We start from the raw sequence: 22,874 nt of genomic DNA on the forward strand, positions 1-22,874 counted from the left end.
AGCTGCTGCCTTCGGCTTGGGTCATGATCACAGGGTCCTGGGATCGAGTCCTGCATCGGGGTCTCTGCTCAGTGGGGAGCCTGCTTCCCTCTCTCTCTCTCTGCCTGCCTCTCTGTCTACTTGTGATCTTTCTCTGTCAAATTAAAAAAAAAAAAAAAAAAAGTGGAGGGAAAAACCCTAGATTGTAATTTCAAAAACCTGAATGAAAAAGAATATTTTTCTGGGGCGCCTGGGTGGCTCAGTGGGTTAAGCCGCTGCCTTCGGTTCAGGTCATGATCTCAGGGTCCTGGGATCAAGTCCCACATCGGGCTCTCTGCAGCAGGGAGCCTGCTTCCCTTCCTCTCTCTCTCTGCCTGCCTCTCTGCCTACTTGTGATCTCTCTCTCTCTCTCTCTGTCAAATAAATAAATAAATAAATAATCTTAAAAAAAAGAAAAGAAAATTTTTCTTAATAAGTACTGTTATGAGACTCTCGATTTATTTTCCTCACTTACCTGCCTTTATTGTAGGCTTTATGCCAGAGTTACTAGACGTCTGGTCTTAAAGAATGTTTTTAATATTAGTATAGGTAGAAAGGAAATGGTAGGGAGCCTAAAGAATAAAGACATGAAAGGAAATTTCAAAGCTTAAATGGAAATAATTTTCGCATTCACCTTGTTTTGTTAGTTTTGTAATCAAAACTTTCTAACTTTAATTATGAAACATAAGATACAGAAATTGTTATGGATGAATTACTGTTTTACAACTGCCAATTGGGACTATGCATTTTTAAAAAATATGCTGTTGTAACTCCCAGTTTATTTTTTGGTTTATTCTTCCAGTGTTTCTGAGTATTTGATACTTGCCCCTAGCTAGAGCAATAAGAATTCAGAGAGCTCTCTAGAGCAGGGCTTATTCCATCTGACTGGGGAGAAGCCCTGCTCTAGAGAGCTCTCTGAACTTGTAATGGGTGCCAGGTGTTGTATGAAAGTATTGAATCAATAAATTATGCACCTGAAACTAACAAAACACTCTGTTAACTGGAATTTAAATTAAAAACTTGGGAAAAAACAAAAACAAGGAAAAAAAGTAAAGCAGTGCTTCTCAACTTCAGTATGTAAATGGATCACTTGAGGATCCTATTAAAATGCAGACTCTGGAGTGAGGCTTGAATCTGTATTTCTTTTTTTTTTTTTTTTCCCGAATCTGTATTTCTGACGAACTCCCCAAATGCTGATGCTGGTAGTCCTTCTGGCCACCCTGATGACTCACAGAATAAACTACCTTGATACTGGAGTAATACAGAATACAGACGGTTTTAAATATCTATAACTGCTGTGCTTCTGGACAGAAGTCAGTGGGAGACATTGTGTTACTGGCTGCTACTAAGTACATCTAAATAGTGCTGGATTTATTGCTTTTTAGAAGTTTAATATATTCATTATTTGTAGGATTTTGTTTAGAAGCAATTTCAGTAGTAAACTTTTATTTATTAAGTTTTGTACATTACATACATAAACTGTATTTCCCTAGCGTCTTTGAAGAAAAAATATACTTTGTGTGTGCTAGACTTTAATTTGCAGTACACAAATATCTGTTATCTATAGCTGTTATCCATTGATATCCTACTGTATATACTGTTCTATGCTTCTAGAAGCATAAAGCCACAGAATATAAACACATTTATAACCAGCTTCATTGTACTGTTTATTCCTATGCAATTAAAATTAGCAATGAAAAGAGGTTAATGCTTTCTTTTTTTTTTTTAAATCTTCTAAATAGCTCAGTCACTAAAGGAATTTGCAAGATTACTCATTGCAGTAGAAGAAGAAAGGAGGAGACTGGTAAGTCTGTTCCCCATTTTTTAAGAATAAAGCTTTGTTTGGACATATTAAAAGACTGAGCCTTATGAGTTATACCAGACCTTACAATGTCATAGATGTACTAAAAGTTAAAGAAATGATTTTGAGTATGATGATCAATTATTGCTAATGATTATATATACCATTTGTGTTTATTTCATTTGTTCATCAGGTGCAAATTATATTCACTTTGCTTTCCAGTTAGTTCTTTCAAGAATTAAAAATATTGAATTGTCATCATAAACCCATTCTAATTGAGTAAACTTAAAAAAAAAATCTTCAGTGTTATAATAAAGATACATTCCAAGTATTAAAGACAATTCATAGAAGGAGCAAATAATTCTGCCAGGGTGTTAGCAGGAGACTAACTTACTTATTTTCTTTCTTTTTCTTTCTTTTCCTTCCTTCGTTCTTTCCTTCCTTCCTTCCTTCTTCTAAATGTTGAGGAGACTTTCTTAAAAAGGTGACATTTCAGTTGTGTCTGAAAGGCTGGGAGGATTTTGCTTGGCTGAGAAGAGTGGGGAAAGCATCATAAGCTGATGGATTAATTTGTATGACAGCAGCAGAGTATAGTTCTTAGTAATACATTTATTCATTTACCAATATTATTTTGTATCCATTTTGTTCAAATATCTGTGAAGGCTTCTATAACCCTGGCTTCCCATTTGTATATAGGAAAAATAGCAGTACATATCCCATAGAATCGTTGTAAAGCATTTGTAGTAGCACCTGGCACATAATAAATGTCGAGGGTAATAAAGATGTTGTCACTTATAGTGACGGTTTCAGACTTTTTAAAATGTCATCTTTATCACTGGCTTCACCATCTTTTTGGGAAATTATATATACACCTATGTATTCAATGTGGATTAAATGTAGTGTCATTCTGTTGACTGGATAAGGAAAGCAATTTCAGAAGGATGGCGTGACTCAGAAAATACTGCCTGAGCTAAGGAAGAATCACACAACCCTTACTTAGCAGTCATGTAAATGAACTTGAGTAGAGGACACAAGGTGGGAGAAAGTATTGTATATATTTTTAGAATAAGGCAAATGGATGGTTCTTAGAAAGTATTAGAAGATTGGTAGTTTGGGCCATATATAGGGTTTAAGAGCTGAGCTTAAATTTTGGTGTGTGTTACAGGAAGGCAAAATAGTTTCTGCAAAGAATGGGATAATCAATATGGGATTTAGGAAAGATTAATTTGATGGCACTGTGAGAGATAGATAAGGTGGGGGTTTCAGGGGTGACTATATTTTCTTACAAAATATCGCCATACCAGATTTGGCCCTAGTACCAGGTAACTAGCCATTCAGTGTAATCTGTGTTAGATACATATAAGGTATTATGGGAGGCTAACCCTTTCTGCGTAGGTCAGATGAAGCTTTTTTGTGGAGGTAAGTTTGATTGGAGTCTTAAAACTAAATAGTATACTTTCAAGTGCTTTATCCATAATCCTTACTCCAGTTCTCTCAACTATGCAATAGAAGTCCAAGTTTGATGGGGGCATGTGAGTAGGAGGTACCTTACTGCCCAGAGAGGAGCTGATGAGGAGAATGGGAAAAAGTGGTTAGGGAATATAAAAATAGAATTGTAAATGGTATGGAAGCCAGGAGAATATACGGTTCAGGGTTGAGTGAGGTTGTTATTTAAATCCTGTGCAAGTAGTTCAGGAGAATGATAAGCCAGCTAGCAGGGGCTATAATTTTAGAAAATGTATTGAAAGAATATGGGAAAGTCTGTTGTGTTTGTAGGAGTAAAAAGAGCCAAAGAAATGGTCTTTTTTTTTTTTTTTTTGCTTTCTATAGGAGACTCATTTTATTTTTTTATTTTTTTTCATGTCTTTGGACTATTTATTTATTTTTAAAATTAAATTTATTTATTTTCAGCATAACAGTATTCATTATTTTTTTCACCACACCCAGTGCTCCATGCAATCCATGCCCTCTATAATATCCACCACCTGGTACCCCAACCTCCCACCCCCCAGCCACTTCAAAACCCTCAGATTGTTTTTCAGAGTCCATAGTCTCTCATGGTTCACCTCCCCTTCCAATTTACCCCAACACCCTTCTCCTCTCTAACTCCCCATGTTCTCTATGCTATTTGTTATGCTCCACAAATATGTGAAACCATATGATAATTGACTCTCTCTGCTTGACTTATTTCACTCAGCATAATCTCTTCCAGTCCCATCCATGTTGCTACAAAAGTTGGGTTTTCATCCTTTCTGATGGAGGCATAATACTCCATAGTGTATATGGACCACATCTTCCTTATCCATTCGTCTGTTGAAGGGCATCTTGGTTCTTTCCATAGTTTGGCGACCGTGGCCATTGCTGCTATAAACATTGGGGTACAGATGGCCCTTCTTTTCACTACATCTGTATCTTTGGGGTAAATACCCAGTAGTACAATTGCAGGGTCATAGGGAAGTTTTATTTTTAATTTCTTGAGGAATCTCCACACTGTTCTCCAAAGAGGATGCACCAACCTGCATTCCCACCAACAGTGCAAGAGGGTTCCCCTTTCTCCACATCCCCTCCAACACATGTTGTTTCCTGTCTTGATAATTTTGGCCATTCTAACTGGTGTAAGGTGATATCTCAATGTGGTTTTAATTTGAATCTCCCTGAGGGCTAGTGATGATGAACATTTTTTCATGTGTCTGATAGCCATTTGTATGTCTTCATTGGAGAAGTGTCTGTTCATATCCCATTTTTCGATATGATTGCCTGTTTTGTGTGTGTTGAGTTTGAGGAGTTCATTATAGATCCTGGATATCAACCTTTTGTCGGTACTGTCATTTGCAAATATCTTCTCCCATTTCGTGGGTTGCCTCTTTGATTTTTTGACTGTTTCCTTTGCTGTGCAGAAGCTTTTGATTTTGTTCAACATAGTATCAGAAGTCTTAGCACCAGCAATCAGACAACAAAGAGAAATAAGAGGTATCCAAATTGGCAATGAAGAAGTCAAACTCTCTCTCTTCGCAGATAACATGATTTCTTTATATGGACAACCCAAAACACTCCACCCCCAAACTACTAGAACTCATATAGCGATTCAGCAATGTGGCAGGATGCAAAGTCAATGTGCAGAAATCAGTGACTTTCTTATACACTAACAATGAAAATACAGAAAGGGAAATTAGAGAATCGATTCCATTTACTATAGCACCAAGAACCATAAGATACTTGGGAATAAACCTAACCAAAGAGGTAAAGGATCTGTACTTGAGGAACTACAGAACACTCATGAAGGAAATTGAAGAAGACACAAAAAATGGAAGACCATTCCATGCTCTTGGATTGGAAAAATAAACATTGTTAAAATGTCTATACTGCCTAGAGCAATCTATACTTTTAATGATATTCCAATCAAAATTCCACCGGTATTCTTCAAAGAGCTGGAGCAAATAATTCTAAAATTTGTATGGAATCAGAAGAGACCCTGAATCGCTAAGGAAATGTTGAAAAACAAAAATAACACTGGGGGCATCACGTTATCTGATTTCAAGCTTTATTACAAAGCTGTGGTCACCAAGACAGCATGGTACTGGCATAAAACAGACACATAGACCAGTGGAACAGAGTAGAGAGCCCAGATATGGACCTTCAACTCTATGGTCAATTAATCTTCGACAAAACAGGAAAAATATACAGTGGAAAAAAGACAGTCTCTTCAATAAATGGTGCTGGGAAAACTGGACAGCTATATGTAGAAGAATGAAATCCGACCATTTTCTTACACTGTACACAATGATAAACTCAAAATGGATAAAAGACCTCAATGTGAGACAGGAATCCATCAGAATCCTAGAGGAGAACATAGGCAGTAATCTCTTCGATATCAGCCACAGCAACTTCTTTCAAGATATGTCTCCAAAGGCAAAGGAAACAAAAGCGAAAATAAACTTTTGGGACTTCATCAAAGAAATGTTCTTATAGCATTGAAGAAACCAGAGGAAAAGGCTCTTCCTCTGAACTGCGAGGAAATAAAGATCATTAGTTAAAATATAGAACTTTGGACCATAAATTGTTTAGAGAGAGGTTAATAGTATCAAGAAGGAGTGGTCATCTGCTCTAAGAGGAGTTTATAGAAATAGTTTAGAAAGCCAAGAGCCAAATATATAAGAGAAAAGGGATCATGGGTTAGTGATAATGAACCATAAAAAGTAGACATCATAAATATGTCAAGGAAAGATTAATGGTCATGTTTTCACAGATTTTTCTAGCAATACTCAGAGCCATGGACTGAGCAATAAGAAGAGTTAGGAGGTAAGTTTCAAGTGGTGGGCACAGAAGCTGTGCTTGATTATAGGCTCATGGATCTGTATAATACGAAAGTGGGTCTTGAGTAATTGTAACTATAGCTGAGTCAGGAGGTGACTGATGGCTTTAGAGAGCAGAGACAGCAAGCATTACTACTGTACTATGTTGACGGTTCACTAACAATAAAAGAAATTCTGAGACAAGGAAGTTGTTATTGAGAGTGGGAGTTGAAACATGCTGAATTTGGCAGTGGAGTTGGTCCAGATAGTAATGAAGTTAAGATGTGGGTAAGGAGGGAGACAGACCTTGGGAATCAAGAAGGCTGAGCTCGTAAATTTGGATGTTTATGAGCAGAATCTTGAGGTCATCCAAAATGATGACTGGATAAAGAGCAAAGACCAATGAGAAGAAATGGCTAGGGAATGTGGTAGAGTGTCTTATAGGCAGTGGAAATGGAGATTGAAATGCAGACTCTTAGTGTTTCAGAGATCTTCATTTCTGCCTTCAGCCATGTTTCTCATGTTGATGCAAGGAAGAAGTTCTGCATTCATGAGTGAAGTCTATTGCAGGTTTTGATTGCTTTACCTGTTGTTTCAAGGAAGATCTGAAATAAAGTATGCAAAATAATGAAGAAAAATCTATAGATAAAAACCTAATAGATTACATGTCCACAGAGATTATATAAAAGTAATTATTAAACATACAATCTAACTATTGAAGGGAGTATCACTTCTAGTCACATGATGTTACTACAACCAAGGGTATAGCTGGTAGCAGATTTTGTGAAGATATGCTGAAGAATTTCCCTTTTAAAAATTTGTACTTCAAAAAAAGTTTGTATTTCATTTAGGAAGTAGAATATTTTAAGTGTACTAAGAGTATAAAGGGGTTCTGTAATCGAAAAAGACATTTAATTATCTTTTACAGTGAAAAGTCTTGACTTATTATATATTATTTGAATTTGACCAAAATCTAAGTATGTTATAACAGCAACTAAACAAAAATAAACTCTCAAGAAGATGATAGAAGACACATAACAGTTTAAACAAGTTCCTTTGTTTCCAGTGATTATCATACTTAGTATGATGAATACAATATCTAGGTAGCCTAAAGGTTGTTTGCAGAAAAAAGCCCAAAGAAATATTGATTTGTTTTTTGAAGAAATGGGACCTCTTTTTTAGTTCCTTTCTAACTTGAAGTATTAAGTTAAAAAATTCTGCTAAAGCCAACTAAAAATGCATAGTTTTAATGCAACAACATAGTGACTCAGGGACAGTAATAGGAAATATCCATTTCAGAAACTTTTGAGGATGTAGTTTATCCTGTTTCATACTTTTTGCTGGAAAAACTGGATGCAGTATGCATCTAGAATGCAATATTTTTCAAGATGTTGACTGACATCTGCCATCATGTGGCTATGCAAGGACAGCTTTTAATGACACAAATATAAGAAGTAATTTAGTAGCCCTTTGTAATGGTCTTAGTAAAATGCTTATTACTTACAGTGAGGATATTGGTATTGATGAGTGACATGGGCTCTTTTTTTTTTCAAGTGTATCTTTATTTGAAATGTTAGAATTTTTCCCCATAGAATGCAGCACTTAAATGATTAGAAATCCTGTAGATCAGATGTCCTGTTACAAAGACACTGAATTCCCACATCAATGAGGGACATCTAAGCCATCTTAGATCATCTTCCCAGGATTTATATTCTTCCTATTCACTGCCCCATCAGTCTTTTTTTATACTCGAGTACTGGAAGTACTTTCCTGAAATGGGCTAGGTGTCTGGGTATTACTTAGGAACCAAAAAATCATGAAGGAGGAGGAGCAGAAATTTACAACCTTAACAGTTGTTTCTTTAATAAGAGTATTAAAACCTCTATTTTCCTTTCTTACATTTCTTTTAAAAGTATAAGCAATCCAACATAAGGATTAATAAGGGATAAAATAAAAAAATATTCTTTCTTTCTTTATGTTTTAACAAAATTAGACCTTTATTAAAAAAAGAATAAATGTGTCAGAAATATGAATTACTTGGTTATTGATACAAGATTTTGAGCTGTCATGAGTCTTCAGATATTTAAAAAATGTGTGATGCCTAATACATTAGATACTTGTCATATGTTGTTATTGAGCTCCTGAAGTATGTTAGTTGTTGTGTGGTTTATATTATATTTCTGTTGGGAGGCACTGCTATAGATAATAGCTAACCTGGAGCATTTTCAGCATTTCCAGCTTTACTATTGTTGCTTTATATGTTTTAACTAACCCGATTTTAGCAACTTAGAGATTTTATAATAAAGAGAGCAGTTTAGAGATTACATAATAAATCTCTGAGGTGTGTGCTATGAATACCCCCATTTTAAGAAGAACGGTCTCAATTACATAGCCAGTAAGTGGTACTTTGAGGATTTAAATCCAGGCTGTTGGGTTCCAGAGCCTTCACATAATCTGTAATGTTAAAAACTAAGACTCTGTTTTAATTAAAAATTGCATAATAACAATAACAAACACGTATTGTTAATACAGTATGTGAGATACTCTGGTAAGTGTTTTAGGTCTGTTATTTTAATATCAACAAAAATAAGGGAAGAACACAGGTATTATAGGTTTTAAAATTAGATTAATTTTTCAAATATTTGGTCATGTATTTCAGGAAAAACTCAATCCATCAATCAATTGACATTTTCCACATGAAATTTTGACATGTGAGAGCCAAAATATGCCCTATTTAAGTCCCATCCCCCAACCCCCTACCCTCATCACCATCTTTGAATCAAGGATTCATGGAATTGAGAATGTTTTAAATGTCAAAAATTTCATGTCCTTATTTTTCTTGATTAAAGATGATTTCCTTTATTTAATCTTTGACATTACTCATCAGTAGGTGATGTTGATTAATCCCTGAGTTTCTAGCACTGGTGTTGTTATATACTAAGTCCAATTATCTGTGAAGCAATCCAGTTGTTTTTTTTTATTGTCTCAGATGAATGAAGCATGGTAGCCAACATTCTGCATGCATGAGTATTGATTATGTTTCTGGTATATTTTAGGTTAACTTTTATTAGAAACAAATTTTAGGTATGCTGGCCTATACACCAACATCTTTATGCAGTGATTTCACCTGAAATCCAAAAAGAAACAAGCCATCTCAATGTTCTCCACGTTCAAAGTTCTGATTTTTCACATTTATTGAATTGCGGAGATTTCCTATAACTTTCTAGTATGTGGCGAAATACTAAGGTAGAATTGAGAATTGATCACACATAATTCAGCATGACTGCAACACTAGTGGATTTAATTTTTTATTGATAATAGTCCTAGTACTCATTTGTATTTTTTTAAATGTGCAAAGTACTTTTATAGACACTTCTGTTTTATTTTTACTACAACCTGAAACTGAGCTCAGACCGTAAATGAGTTACTCAAGGTAGTGCACTCCACTAGTAAGTGACAGAGCCCAAGACGTAGGACTCCTTTTCTGGTCTTTGGACTTCCAGCTCACTGGAAGTCATTCTTTCAGATCCTTGTCTTCCCTTTTTTATTGAAGAGCAGAGGCCTGCGAGGGCAAAGGCCTGATCTCTTTTGTATTTTTTCCTATGTATTGGGTGTTTCCATCTCTATATTGGCCATATTGGTTAGCCAAAATTTAGTAGTGTTTAGTTAACACATACAGAAAAAGAAAAGGTGGTTGTTGAGAGTTATCACAGCTTCTTATTTACCGTTTCTCAGATTGTTTCACTAAGTTCATTGTGGACAAGTATAAGAGAAATAAAATTTCTTTGAGGAAATTCATTAATTTAGTGTGAAGGACTTGAAAAGGGTAGTTGCTAGGATTTCAGAAAATACTTGAGAATTGTGTCTATTGATTTTAAACTGGAAAATACTTAAGACACTAACTGGAAATGTGTGTTAAAATTCCAAAATTTTCTTTTAATACGTATGATACAGTGGTCAGACAGTGAAACCTATCCTGGCAGATGGCTTTGTAGTTATTTTGTTGCTCATTGACATTTCTACCCCAAAGTATAAAAAGGGAAAATGAAAGAGATAAATCTGAAACTCAGTGGTCTTGCTCTGTATTAGCTCTTGAAAAAGGATACTTGGAAAGGTTTTATTTTCCTTAGTAAAATTAAGGTTTGTATGCTCAAGTACTGCTGTAATGGCCAGCTGTCAGCTAAGGTAAATTAGCTGGTGCAAATTAAAAAAAATGTATTTGTATTTGTATTTTGGTATGTCAGTTTCGCTAATATTTGGCTATGATTTTTGAGTATGTGTGTGATTGATGCCATTTTCACAGATGGTATTTCATGGATATATATCAAATTCCTAGATTTAAAGATTTGTAAATGAATAGATGATAGTAAACATCCAGTCTTTATATTTTCTACTTTCCCAAGATCCCTTAATTCTGATTCTTTTTTAAGATTAACTTTGACTGTATGGAAGGATTTAAAGGGAACTTTCCACAGATAGTGCTGTTTTAAAAGCAATTAATTTAAAATTAAAATTAATTTAAAATAGGATGCTTGAAATGTCCACAATAGCCAAACTATGGGAAGAGCCTAGATGCCCATCAACAGATGAATGGATAAAGAAGATGTGGGGGGTGTGTGTGTATATACACACAAAATGGAATATTATGCAGCCATCAAAACCCCTGAAATCTTGCCATTTGCAACAATGTAGATGGAACTAGAGGGTATTATGCTAAGCAAAATAGGTCATTCAGAGAAAGACAATTATCATATGATCTCACTGGTATAAGGAATTTGAGAAATAAGATGGGATCATAGGAGAAGGGAGGGAAAAATGAAACAAGAGGAAACCAGAGAGGGAGACAAACCATAAGAGACTCTTAATCTCAGGAAACAAACTGAGGGTTGCTGAGGGGAGGGGGGTGGAAGGGTTAGGGTGGCTGGGTGATAGACACTGGGGAGATATGTGCTATCGTGAGTGCTATGAGTTGTGTAAGACTGATGAATAACAGACCTGTACCCCTGAAACAAATAATGCATTATGTGTTAATACAAAAAATTTAAAAAAATAAAATAGGATGCTTCAATAAAAAACTTTCACATGCTTTTATAGTCAAGATATAAACTGGAATTGAAGATTTTCACTTTAGCTTTGCTACTTTGGCATGACTCTTTGGGTGTGAAGTTTTCTGTTGCTTAGGGCTGTCACTGTTCATATGAGCTGCAGTAGCCTGCTGCCAGTCATAGCACCTGGCTGCCCATCTCTTTCCTCCCATCTCTGTTTCTTGCATCTTCCTGACTTAGTCATTTATCCCAGTTGTATAGGCTGCTTTACTTTGGAATCTTATGATTACACATCATGTTGAAATCTTTCTATTTTTACCTTTGTGTTTTCAGAAATACTTATACTCTGATGTCAGCCATCATATCTCATTGGTACACTTGGGAAGATGGTAGTCTTTGCTATATTCATAAACTGTGTTTGTTTGTTTTTTAAATATAAACCATGCTTTTGTTTTTTTTGATAATAAATACGAAGATACTTTCATATTATAAAAGGTGAAATATATAGAAAGCCATTGTGTAACCATTCCACAAAAGTTCTTTAAGACCTAGATGGGGCATTTGATTTTAAAGGGCAGAGAAAATAAACCTAAGTAAACATAAAGTAGACTAGAAAAACATTGGCAAAAAAGATCATGAAGGGAAATTTTAAGTAATGTGACAAGGCTGTGGATGGTTGGGAAATACAAGCTGAGAGACCAACCCGATACTCAGAAATAAGGGGTTGAGGTATTCTTCATTGAGCAGAATGTTTTTATTGTTGTTTGTAATTAAACCATAGTCATAGTGTTCATGTACTACCGAAGAAGTTACAAATTTAATTACCACCAGGAATAAAGAGAATGAAGTCTTTTAAAAAAAATTTGAGGTAATTATAAATTCACACACAATTATAAAGAATAATACAGAAATCTGGTGTATTCTTTACACAGTTTCTCCTAATGGCAACATTTTGTAAAATTAAAAAAATAAAAAGTATACTAACTTATTATATTATACTTTATGTTATAATACTAATTAAAATTAACAAATTATTCAGAATCTTGCTATTTGCCTTAGGATCAGAATTCATAATTGAAACACAAGCTTCCTCCACAAGGTGAGTTATAAATACTGCCACTAAACCTCGTGGAAATTCTTTCTGGAGGGAGCCTGATTCCCCCCAGTAAACTAACAAAACAAAACAAAACAAAACAAAAACTTTAAAATGAACTCTGATTGGCCCAGCTCAGGCCACTTAAAGATAATTGACCAATCACCCGAGGCCAAAGGGACAAAGTATGTTATGTGTGTTCCTCTGATTATCAGGGCTGTTTTCAAACACAAGGGAAGTATTGTGAATTGGAAATTACCCAACTTTTGTATATTATAGCATAGTAATGGCCTTATGAAATTTCTAGTTAACATTGTCATGTGAACAGAATAGGATGATAGTGAATTGTATATGAAATTTTACAGGAGTTAGAAAACACTATGTTCATTATCCAAACATTGGAAACATTCACTTTAAAAATCAGGAAACAGACAAGGATGTGCACTCTTCCTGCTTAAATTCTATGCTGTTTTGAAAGGTCCCAAGTCTGTGGAATAAAATAAAACCAATGGCATAAAAGATATTGTATCTTTGTATCATTTCTTGATGTGACTATCCCACATACAAAATTCTAAATCAACAGCGAATTTATTCAAAATAAGTCTAGCCAGGTTGATAATTATAAATAATATTGTTGTACACAACTTCAGCTTGCAACAAAAGAATAAGCTACTTAAAAATAACTCAACAAAGGATGTGCCAGACTTTTATGTATGAAATCACAAAACTTTATTTTAAGACATTAAAGAAGAGCTAAATAGAAAAAAAAAATGTAGTGAATCAGTGAAAAAGAATGATTTTAATCAGTATGCTGATTTGCTAATTCATCAAATAGGGATTTGGGGAGAGATGAGACAATTGTGCTTCATAGTAGTTTCTCTAACTCAGCACTGTTGACATTTTGAGCCAGATAAATTTTTGTTAGGGAGTTCTGTCCTGTGCATTGTACCATGGTTAGCAGCTTCCCTGGCCTCTGCATTCTTCATGTATTCCTCTGCCTTCCCCACCCCCACTGCCAAATTATCCCAACCAAAAATGTCTTCAGACATTTTGTCCCTTTGCGGGCAAAGTCCACCTGCGGAAAACCACTTATCTCAGGTTTTTAATCCAGATGGGAATCCTCAGATGGAATGATCATGGTGGGGGACAGGTATGTATAGTGTATATTCTCAAGAATTTCATTTCAGACATGTTAAATATTAGATAGTCAGCTGGAGTTGTTGAGTAGGATTAAGGAGAAGTCAGGGCTATAAAAAGAAATTTGGCAATCATTGATGTATAAGTGGTATTTAAATTCACTGGAGGTTGGGTGAGATTATGCTGAGAGTGAGAGTAAATAAAGTTGGATGACGTTTAATTGACAAAATTGTAAGTATGTAAAGAATTTTTAGTTAATGATTCTATGAAGAGAATGCCTGAGAGTGACATTAATATTAACAACTTTGTGTTTTTCAAAAATTGTGGCAAAATATGTATTATTTAGTTTGCCATCTTACCCATTTTTAAAGTGTACAGTTTAGTAGTAAATATATTCATTATTGTGCAGCCAATCTCCAAAACCTGTGAAACTTAAACTTCGTGCCCATCAAACAATTCTCTAGTTCCCCTCCCCTCAATCCCTGGATGCCATCATTCTACTTTTCTATTTCTATGAGTTTGACTACTTAAAATACTTCATGTAAGTGGAATTATAAAATATTCACTCTTTGTGACTGGCTTTTTTCACTTTGCATAATGTCCTCAAGGTTTGTGCATGTTGTAGCATATGTTGGAATTTATTTCCTCTTTAATACTGAAGAATAATCCTGTATGTGTTTGTATTTCACATTTTGTTTATCTACTTATCTATTAATGGATACTTGGATTGCTTGCACCTTTTGGCTATTGCAAATAATGCTGCTATGAATGTGGGTATGTAAATAGCTCTTTGAGACCTTGTTTTCAATCCCTTTTAACTTTTTAAGGAGACACCATGCTGTTGCCCATAACAGCAGCACTATTTTACATTCCCACCAGCAGGGCACTGGGTTCCAGTTTCTCTACATCCTACCTAACATCTACCCTAACACTTGCTGTTTCCTGTTTTATTGATAGAAGCCATCCTAATGGGAGTGACAACTTTGGGATTTTAAGTTTGCTTTTAGATGTGGTTGGGGTAGGTGAGGATATATGCTTTATATCTGTGAATTTTAAAGGTTAATACACAATGAACGTTTTAAAGCAACAGGAAGCTGTTTCAGAAGACACTGTTGAAGAGCATACTTTGTGGTAGGGCAGAAAATATCAAAATAGTAACATTTCTTTTACTATGTGTTTTAAGTTGTTAAATGATCGAGAATGACAATTATTGTAGCAACAAGAGTGTAATCTATGGTAAATTTATACACTATATAATTCAGTCATTTGAAGGTTCATTATTTTAATTGGCAACAGATAGGTAACAGTAATTTTTTTTTATATATACCTTTTATTTCTTCAGGCAAATGGCAGGTTTTACTGCCAGCTTTAGAAAACAAGAATAGTTTGATATTTTCATGCAAACCTCTGTTTTATAACTGGAGCTTGAAAGGAGGTGAGATGAGCCACAATAGACAGTGGGGATATGATCAAACTGGGAGTTTAGGCAGCTTCATAGGGTCTGATCATTGCCTGGTTGAGCATGTGATAACAAACATGTGGATAAATAGGCTTAGAACAAAAGAAAGATAAAGTCTACAAGAGCAATAACTATTACACAACACTTGTAGATTTCCACACTGTCAAAGCCTTAGGAAGCCCATCTCATCCATAGAGAATCAGGCAATGGGTAGAGATGTGGGGCTTGGCACTCCAGAACAGAGTCATTTAGTTTGAAGAGGGATTCTCAACCTAGGACTATCGACACATTGGGCAAAATAACTCCGTATTGTGGAAGACTATCTTGTGCATCGTAGGATGTACATTGAAGGATGTTCTGCATCTCTGCCCTCTATCCTCCAAATACTGGTAGGAGACCTCTGACCCGATGACACCAGCTGGGGTAAGCTAAGATGTCTCCAGATATTGCCAGATATCCCCAGTTGAGAACTCCTGGACTCTAGTGTGTTTACTGTATCTTGTAGGGTGTCTCTTAAAATTTCTTCTTAAAATGTCTCTTAACATTATCTGACTTATACTTAATTGGGAGTGCTTACTGGTCTTTTAGACTAAAAACCTCTCAAGATAGGGGCGGTTTTTTGTTTTTATTCTCTTAAATGCCTAAATGTTTTTTGATAAGTTGAAACTCAGGGATGGTTGCTGAATTGAATTCAGATCAAGTATATTTGTATAATAACTAGTGCTGCTTAATCTCTTCTGTATGTCAGACACTGTGTTAAGCAATTTTCTGTACTCTTATTTAATCCTTATATCCACTGTTTGAGCTAAGTTCTATTATCCTACTTTTATAAGTGGAAATATTGAGGCCTACCTATTGATGTTTGTTATCGCCCTCGACCCACAAGGACGACAAGAAGCCCCAGTTCAGGTGTATCTTCTCTCCCCTTTTATTTCCGCAAGTCTACACACTTATATACGTTTACATGACCAATCAGCAAGCAGGGTACAGGAGGGAGCGAATCAGGCTGTGCACCTAAACAAACAACTTTGCTAGCAACCAATGCTGTTTACTTCCTCTTTGGGCGTTCGCTTAGTCTCACGAGGCAATCCTAACCTGGCAACTAGCCAGGCGCCATCTTTTAATGGCGGAGGCCGCCCTGGCCAGGGGCCTGCCTGCACCATTTGGTGCATCACTGATGCTATTTATATACATCTTCACCAATAACTCAGCTTATAAGTAGGAGAACTGAAAGTAGGAGTTTGTAAGTAGGAGAACTGAAAAACCACCCTGTTTCCAGAAGTGCACCTCTATACCACATACCTGACTACTTATAGCTGTCTTCATCCCCAGTAATTCACAGGGCCTTAAATGAGGTCTTTAGTTAGTGAGTATTGATAGTACACAGAAGCAAACCAATATTGTAACCATCTGTCTATCTATAGGAATGTCATCAGAATTCCAGCTTTACATGTCATTTATTTTTTTCATGAAGTAATTTCATAAGTTACAAACCATTCATGTTGGCTTCACTAGATTAAGAATAGGTCTAGCATGGGGAGACCAAAGGAAAAGGAAACTATATTGCTTGAAAAAGGCTAGGAATGCCTGGTGATTTACCCTTTAATGTGCTTCTGCCTGTTCCTGCCATCCTCCTTCCTCTAGAGTTATCTCGTTCCCTTTAATTTTGTTAGCTTCTTGGCCAGGCCAGGACCAGCATGTGTAAGTGCAGTCACCCATTAACCCATTATTCATCCATTGTCCTTGTCATCTGATGGTCTCTGTGCTGTAATAGGTATCCTTGGGAATGGGTAAGGGAAGTGTCCTTTCCTGAGGTGCTGAGTTATTGCTGAAGATGTATATAAATAGCATCAGTGATGCACCAAATGGTGCAAGCTAGAAAAGCCACACAGGAAGACTGTTCAGGAATTCAGAGGTGGGAGAAATTACTTTTAGTTGAAAAGATTTAGAAAGGCTTTGTGGAGGAGACAGAATTTGTACCAGGTATTTTATTATTATTATTATTATTATTATTATTATTATTATTATTTTATTTATTTGTCAGAGAGAGGGAGAGAGAGCACAAGCAGGGAGAATAGCAGGCATAGGGAGAAGGAGGCTCCCAGCGTGCAAGGGGCCCAATGTGGGACTTGATCCCAGGACTCTGGGATCATGACCTAAGCTGAAGGCAGACTTAACCAACTGAGCCACCCAGATGTCACCCAGACCTGTGCCAGGTCTTAAATGACATATGCTAGCAACAGCATGTAGAGAAGAAGAGAGGAGGGAAGGAAGTGTCAAGTGACGGAAGTGAGTATTAGGGAGAAAAAGACTGGCTGAGCTACCTCTTCCTAGGGTGAATATTAGAGAATGTATTTCACCAAAAGGATAAAATGTAATTGTGCTTTTGTACATTAGAACTTGTTTGTAAACAGGAAAATACAAGAAAGACTGGTAAGTGCTCTGGGTCAAGTTCAAGGTGATATAAGAGTCTCTGGTTCCTGGGAAGTTTTGTTCGGTTGGGAGTGTCTGAGAAAGCTGAGCCTTGATAGTTGGATAGGACTGCCAGACCATATAATGGTGGCACAAAAAGCACTGTGATAGGAAAGAGAACATGAGCAAATATTTGGGGGCTGTGAAAACATGGGTGGCTTTAGAGGGGAAAAACTTGGTTTGTGTGATAGGGTAGAATGGAAAAAAAAATATCATATTATGGAAAACCTGAAAGTTAAGTAAGGAGTTCGGACAGAGTTCGGAAGGCAGTAGAACTTCAGTGAGTATTTTCAGGTTACATCATCAGAGCTGGGGGCCCTGATATGTCACTCCCTCAAAAGCAGAGCTTTGATTCATTTTTGCATTAACAACATTTAGCAAGGGGTCTGGATTAATAAATGCATCCTGAATAAATCCATTTTATTAGTAGTGGTAGAAGGTTATTGTATTAATGCTAAAAGGAAATGAGGTCCTAAATGATAATTCTACTAGTGGAGAGGGAGAGATGAAAGCAAGGGGTGCATGGCATGGGGCAATACCTGATTGTGTGGGAGTAAAGGGCAGCAGAGATGGAAGAGGGGGACATGGTAGTGAATTTCTGTAAGAAGGAGGATCCAGTGTACACAGAGGGAATGCTGAATGGGAGAGGGTGGGGAAATGTGTTGAGGTTAACTTGGGATAGTTTAGGAGAGGCAGCATACCATAATGGCTAAGAACAGAATATGAAATCAGTAGATCTGCTTCTTATTACCTGTGGGTGAGTTAGGCACCTTACTATAACATTTGTGTATTTCAGTTTCCTCATTAGTAATAGGATAACAACCTTCCCAGTGTAGAGTTACTATGGGGATTAACTGAATTAATATTTGTAAAGCTTTTAGAACAGTTCTTGCTACATTAAGGCTATATAATTTTTTAAAAAATAAAATCAGATTACCATGGAGCTCTTCAAATCTGTATCCAAATGCAGAATAATGAAGGGGTTTAAGGTTAGTACATGAATATCTTGATTTTTAAGCCTGTGAGCTACGTTTTTCCCCCTTGATATTTAGGAATTCTTGATTCCATATTCAGGAATTTGTATATGATTTCTCAAATTTTATTGACAATTTTTATTACAGAATCCTAATCTACTAGTACTGCCATAATTCTTGGTGGCAGTAGATGTTAAGAAAGTACTACAAGCCACAATAAAGTCTTGAGTTTCATATTCACATTGGTAGTTCTAGGCAATACGTGCTAATTCCCTAAGAAGTGTGACTATAACTTCTTTTCCATAATTTTTCAGATACTCTTAATTTTTATAGACTTCACATTGATTCCTATTTCTGGGTTAGTACTGAGGTTTTTAGGTACTTCCAGGGTGGAGTTAGGATAGGGTAAACCAGAAACAGATAAAGACCAAAGTCATAGTGTGATGTCCTTAATGTATTTCAAGGCTCTTATGGTCAGTATTTGCCCAGTTGCTAAATGATGTCAATTGTTGTTCACATCAGCAGAGGGACTCTTGAATGTTCTTTGCTGTGATTTGTAGTGTTACTGAGAGAAAAAGAAAACATTTATTTATATTTCTTTGGAAAGTTTTAAAGAGACTTTAAGGAGGGCTTGGGTGGCTCAGTCAGTTAAGTGCCCGACTCTTGATTTCAGCGCAGGTCGATTCCGAGGACGTAAGATCCAGCCCAGCATTGGGCTCTGTGCTGGGCTGTAGAGCCTGCTTATGATTCTCTCTCTCCCTCTCCCAGTCCTTACCACCTCCCCCCACCAAGAAATAATATAAATAAATAAATAAATAGATAGATAGATAGACTTTAAAAAGATGAAAGAAACTTGAACTCAAATCATTCTTTAAGAAGACCATCTCCATTTTAAGAAGGAAAACAAATTGTTAAATCATTATTATAGATAACAAAACAGTTTGTGCTAAGTTAAATTTATGACATTATACAGTGATAATTTAGGTTTATTTTAATTTATCTGTGTTCTGTAATAGTATACTAGAGCTATGAACACAGTCTGACATTTTTTTAAGTAGGTAGAGGAGTAAGAGTGGTTACTTTATTACTTCTGTAATATATTGTTGGTTACATCTTCAGTCTTGAAATATGAATGAATGAATGTAGTTGTTAATTTCAGTATTGGTCCAGTACATAAAGGTGTACTTTATGATTTACAGAAATATGTTGTGACAAATGTATCCATTTCTCTGTTTTAGAATAGAATAATTTTTCTTAACTATCAATCATTATGTTTTTTGTTTTATTTTGTTTTTGTTTTTGTTTTCCTTGCCAGCTCTCTGGAGAGATACGAGAAAAGGATCTAACTTAGCCTTGGAGTAAGGGTTCCTGTCAACTTAGGTAGAAAAGCCCAGTGTAAAAATGAAGCATTTAGAAAACACTGATTTGTTGAACAGTGATGTTAAGTATAAAAGGGATCTTCGAGGTAGAGAGAGCAGAGAGCTGGGTATGAAATGAAGACTCAGACCTTGTGGTGACCAGGACTCCGTAGGGCTTTGGTTTGAAAAAAGCAGGTAGATTCTGGGCTTTTTCATGTTGGAGAAGCCAATGCTCTGAGTATGCAGGGAACTTACTGATACATAGTAAAGAGATTTGTCTCAGGTGTGTGAATAGAGCAAGGCTTTGTTATGTAGTTTGGAAATGCTATCTCTCAGTTCTAGATAATCAAGTTTCAAGTGCTGGTAAACTGTTGAGGGAAGGGAGAAGAAGGAGCTTGAATTTTGGTAGGCTGTTCAAAATGAAGAAGAATCATCCTATTCTAACAGTAGAAATCAGATGTGGCTGTTAGTGTGTGTGTGTGTGTGTGTGTGTGTGTGTCTGTCTGTCTGTCTTAGGCAAGTTATATTCTTTCCCCTACCCCTCAAAGAAAAAAAAAGAAAAAAAGGATAAAAAAAGCAAAAGTAAAAGAAAACCAGAGCAGCAGACATCTTCTTTCCATTTTATTGCCTTTTTAAAAACTCAAGTTAGTTGTCTTTTCACTAACTTAGTTTTCTACTTACTATTCTCTTCCTACATATTTGCATATCCTTTCAATGTACTTTGAAGCAGTATTTTATTATAACTGAAATATCTTGAGCAATGTGTATGTGTATGTTCTTATTTTACCTTAATCAAAACCACATTCTTTAGTGGTAAATGATGTTTTTTTGTTTGTTTGTTTTTTGTGACTCTAGATTTAAATCACTTTCAGAGCAGAAATTGTATTTTTCTCCTGATTTATTAATCTACATAGATACTTCTACCAATGTGAATACCCGGTGGTTGTCCTTGAAGTAGAGAAATGTATGAGTAAAACATTCATTAGTGTTAGGTTGTTTTACCATTTGCCTAGAAGTAATCCTTCCACAGGACTCAGGGTCAAAAACTCTGTGTAGAGGGTGGTGCTTGATACTCGTGGAACTGAGGACACGTGATTCATTACTTACACAGAACACAAATATTTTCAGTAATTTGGCTCTGGAATAAAACTTGGAATTTCCTTAAAGTATAACCTTAACTCAGTTTGAGTTCATTTACAAATTTTAGGATGTTTCTTTAGAATTAGGAATTTCTGATCATTGACTATTTCTCCATGTTTTTTTAGACATTTAGTTTTCTAACATCATTACCCAAATACATTCCTGTGGAATTGTAGGGGTGGGTGGTAGGGTAAGTACATCAACTTTTTACCCACCTTTTATAATGGTAATAAATAAAACTGATTACTGTTAATTCCAGTGTCACTTTCTACAAGTCCATTGCTTTTCATGTTAGAACAGAACATTACTTGATCTTCCAGATTTCCTTCTGAAAACTCCTCGTCCTTCAATTTCCTCAGCTGTGGTGGAAATAATTAAATTATTTTTACACTGTTTGTGAACTGTAGTGATTTAATCTGAAAGACTTCCAGATGTTTTTAGAGGAACGATCTTCTTTCATTATAAAATGCTTTGCTCTGTGCCCATGTGGACTGTGTGGTCTCATTCTACCTTATGTATAGTTTTCTTTTTTTCCAACAGAGCAGAAAGTTTTGCAGTTCACAAATGTGATTATTTATGACCAGAAGGTGGTGGGACATCTTTTGATAGTTTAGTACCTACAGAAAGTCACCTCCAAAAATGAATTAACACCTTCATCTGTGCAGAGCAGTCTATGACACAAAAACTATGCATTTTTTTGGTTAGCCAAAAGTGAGTGAGGTGAAAGATGATTTTAGGAGTGGAGTGCTTGCTAGTACTCTCATGAGAAGTCTATCATCTGGACAGGTCACACTGCTGGTGGGAGTTACAGCCATGACTAGAAGCACCAGTTTCCCAACTCTGACTCTTAGTCTATTATCTCTCCACTGTACTATACTATTTCAAAGCTCTGTTTTCTTTCCAGCAAACTATACTACAGCAAATTAAATTTAAATCCTAGTCTTGGAAGCCCAGACAGTAAGTAGGTTCACACTTAAATCTTTTTGATGAAGAAAGAATTAGAAACCAACATATTTCTTTTATGTCAAGGAGTGCAGTTTGCTCATTTCATTTTTACTGTATACCTGAAAGACAGTTTTCAGAGTTTTATCTTTTGTTCTGCCTTTAACTCAGACTTCTCTGAGTTGATGGTGGACCACCCCTTGCTCCAGAGGATTCTCTGGAAAAGGACTTTTTATAGCTCTCTTAGTAACTAGAGTTAGTATAGAGAGTATGACAATAGATTTTTCTTCCTTAGCTGGCTTCCTTCCACTGAATTTATGTGATTGAGAAACAAACACCACATATGGTTCAACTTTATATCACAGAGGCTGTGTCTGATTAAGGCCAGCAATTCCCTACTGTCTTAATTGGCCAAAACCCCCAAATCACCATTTTAATCCAAGCATTACTGAAGGGAATATTTTCTTTGGAGTGTTCTGCAAGCCCTTGAACTAACCAATAGCCAGTGAAGTCTGAGGTATTTTTCTAACAGGGAAAAACCTCTGTTTATTAACTCTTAATTTATGAATTTGCAGACTGTCAGTATAAAATATTGAGATTATTGCATAAGTGCTATCTTCCTTTGGGAAGCTCTACATTTAGTTCTGTGATGATGTCATTGATCAAAACAAGGAATCACTTCTAGTAATTTTTTTTTCCCAAACCACACCCACATTTAGGGGTTATAAATGTCCTTTCTGAGGGTATTTGAAATGAATGTGATATTCTGATGATGATCACAAAAGCAAAATTCTAAAACAAAGATCTTCAATAAGTAAAGCATTGCTGGGAAAAAAAAAATTTAAGGACATAATTTAGCCAAGAATTTAACCACTAGTTCATTAGAGCTGGTTGTGAATTAAGACAACATTTGTGCTTTTACACACTAAGTATATCTGAAGACTGGCAGGGAGCTTTGTAGCCTTTGGAAGTAAAGCCATGGGAATGTTTGTGAGAAATTTCGCAGATACATAGCTTTCAAATTTCGCAGATATTTATTTAATAGGTGGCCCCATCTTTTCTGCATATGCTTACATAGATTGTGTGGTCTACCCCTGGCCCTTTTTTCCAAGTTAAATAGTGCTTACTTTAGGATTGACCTCA

The 22,874-nt window shown here is 35.9% G+C and overlaps 1 protein-coding gene across 3 annotated transcripts in view; it reads left to right on the forward strand.

The window, feature by feature from the left end:
* ARHGAP42 (Rho GTPase activating protein 42) overlaps positions 1-22,874 on the forward strand; it is a 279,033-nt gene that overhangs the window by 92,352 nt on the left and 163,807 nt on the right. For all 3 annotated transcript variants that reach the window (XR_001177542.2, XM_004780869.3, XM_013050169.2), the window contains exon 3: positions 1,761-1,822. Coding sequence is in view for 2 of the 3 variants with exons in the window: in XM_004780869.3 (XP_004780926.1) it covers positions 1,761-1,822 (62 nt within the window). In the remaining variant the exon portion in view is untranslated. The remainder of the gene's footprint in view (positions 1-1,760; positions 1,823-22,874) is intronic.

This window comes from Mustela putorius, unplaced genomic scaffold (assembly GCF_011764305.1).
Source record: "Mustela putorius furo isolate JIRA1106 unplaced genomic scaffold, ASM1176430v1.1 tig00000460_pilon_pilon_pilon, whole genome shotgun sequence".
Classification (NCBI taxonomy): Eukaryota; Metazoa; Chordata; class Mammalia; order Carnivora; family Mustelidae; genus Mustela; species Mustela putorius.